Source organism: Bison bison, unplaced genomic scaffold, assembly GCF_000754665.1.
Source record: "Bison bison bison isolate TAMUID 2011002044 unplaced genomic scaffold, Bison_UMD1.0 scf7180017864304, whole genome shotgun sequence".
Taxonomy (NCBI): domain Eukaryota; kingdom Metazoa; phylum Chordata; class Mammalia; order Artiodactyla; family Bovidae; genus Bison; species Bison bison.
This window is the reverse complement of record NW_011494876.1, coordinates 16,266,380-16,268,349: the sequence shown is the minus strand read 5'-3', so window position 1 is coordinate 16,268,349 and position 1,970 is coordinate 16,266,380. Positions and strand designations below refer to the sequence as shown.

Sequence of the window (1,970 nt, the reverse complement as noted above, 5' to 3'; positions counted from 1 at the left end):
GAAGACAAGCAGCGCTTCCTCCAAGGCCTTCTTCCCCGCCGTGGAGATCCGTGACCAGGAGTGCACAGCTTTCTCCTCCACATGCTGCACCACCACGCTCATGGCATTAGGCACTACAGGTCTGCCTGGGGATCCACAAACCAGCAGCTGGCACCTCCAAGGCAAGAGGAAGAGAGTCAAGAAGGGCACCATGAGAGGGGCCAGGACAGACAGGTCAATCAGGGCCAGCATTCATAACATCCATGGACACACAGGGGCCTGGTCAGAGTGAGACAAACACTCCATAGAGCAAAACCTCAAGCTTTTCCACGTACCAAGGTGAAGCGTGCGTTGGGAGGTAGGCGGTGAACTCACATGGGTCAAACAGCTTCTTCAGGATACATGCCCATAATCAGAGCTATCCAACCTACTGCTGGGCCCCTGGAAAGATCTGAGTTTGGCCAAAATCCTAGTACTAAACTCAACACTGGGAATACAGGTAAATACCTCTGTCTGCCAGGAGCCCTGTATAGAAGGCAAGATAGAGATACCCTTAAGGTTCTTGGGACGCACACTGGCATACAGCTCAGCTTGCCAACGGAAGGATTCCTGAGAGGAATATCCACGTGGCATGTGAGTGATGAACATGAAAGGACCACGTGGAGATGGTACAAAAGGGGGAACAGCCAATGCAATGGCTCCGAAATGAGAAAGAGTAGGGCAAACCTGCTGTGACTTGAATCTGTGGTCAGGGCTGGGAGGGTCAGCTGGAAAAGGCAGGGAAAGCAGTGCAGTTCAAGCTTTGAACGCTGCTTGAATGTCAGCCTAAGGGCCCAGACTCACACCCCAAATTCATGACCATTTCTGGCTTTCAGAGTTCCCAGCCAAGGCACTCAGAGGTACAATTCCTAGCACTAGAGCCATGGAGAGCAACCCCAGAGAAAGAGCCAGCCTCTCCTTCAACAGAAAGGAAAAAGATGATGAGTAGCAGGTACTAATAAATTATCTCTAGACAATCAAAGGACTTGAGTTTGAGCAAGCTTCTGAAGATGAAGGACAGGGAAGCCTGGCGTGCTGCAGTCCATGAGGTCTCAAAGAGTTGGACACGACTAACTGACTGAACAACAACTAGACAATCAGGCAGCCTGGGGCCAGGCAGCCAGACCAAGAGCACAAAGTCTGACAGTGGGAGCCACAGACTCCAAGTAAGATGCTTAATAAAGTGGGCCCAAGAGATCTGATACTGCCCATTTGGAGCTTCTGGCAAGAACCAAGTTGTCCCAGGCTTCTCTGAAGAAGCTGCAGGCCGTCAATCAGGACTAATAATCTAGCCCAATCCGGCACTGAGGGGTCCCAGAGGGAGCTCCGCAGCTGCACAGGAGCATTAAAAGATCAGCTGGGATCAGGCAGGTCCCTGGAGCCAGAAGGTGCGTCTGTGCAGCTTCCTCCTCCACCCTAATGGAGCAGAAGTTTCAGAACTCCCTGGAGGAAGTGCCCTGGGGCCCTTTGTTTGGAAATATTCTTGGATCCTCAGGTGTCTCAGGCACTTCCCCTCTCCGGAGGCCATTCTCCAAGTACAGTCCCTGTACATGACTTTGGTTCTTTTATTACCCCACCCCCACCCCCGCCAAGGGGGGTAGTTCCCAGAACTGTGAACTGTACAATAAGGATGTTGGGGGTAAATTGGGGCTCTTCCGCCCAGATTGGCCAGGGCCCTTGGGAGGGGTCTTCTGGGCTTTCCAAAAGGCTCCGGAAAACAGAGGCTGCAGCCCGACCCTTGACTTCTCAACTATCCCTGGGGCCGGCAGGGGAAACTGATGACAAATGCGGGACGAGAGCAGCCCTATCCAAGCGGAACCGGGGTAGGGAAGATCAGGGGCCTCAGGTTGGGAGTCCGCGTTCCTGGTGCCCAAGCCGAGAGTTGACGCGGGGGACCTTGGAGGCAGCGAAATGTACGGGTAGGCAGTGGGAGCCCGACCGGGTCGCACAGC

General features: G+C 53.8%; 1 protein-coding gene across 2 annotated transcripts in view; it reads right to left on the bottom strand.

Annotated features, from left to right (window-relative positions):
* Positions 1-1,929, bottom strand: part of CCDC71 (coiled-coil domain containing 71) — a 3,613-nt gene extending 1,684 nt beyond the window's left edge. The window contains exon 1 of one of the 2 annotated variants that reach the window (XM_010851874.1): positions 9-1,929. In XM_010851874.1, coding sequence (XP_010850176.1) covers positions 9-231 — 223 coding nt within the window. In that variant the 5' untranslated portion in view covers positions 232-1,929. The other variant, XM_010851875.1, reaches the window with a different exon arrangement.
* Positions 1,930-1,970: the final 41 nt, after the last annotated feature.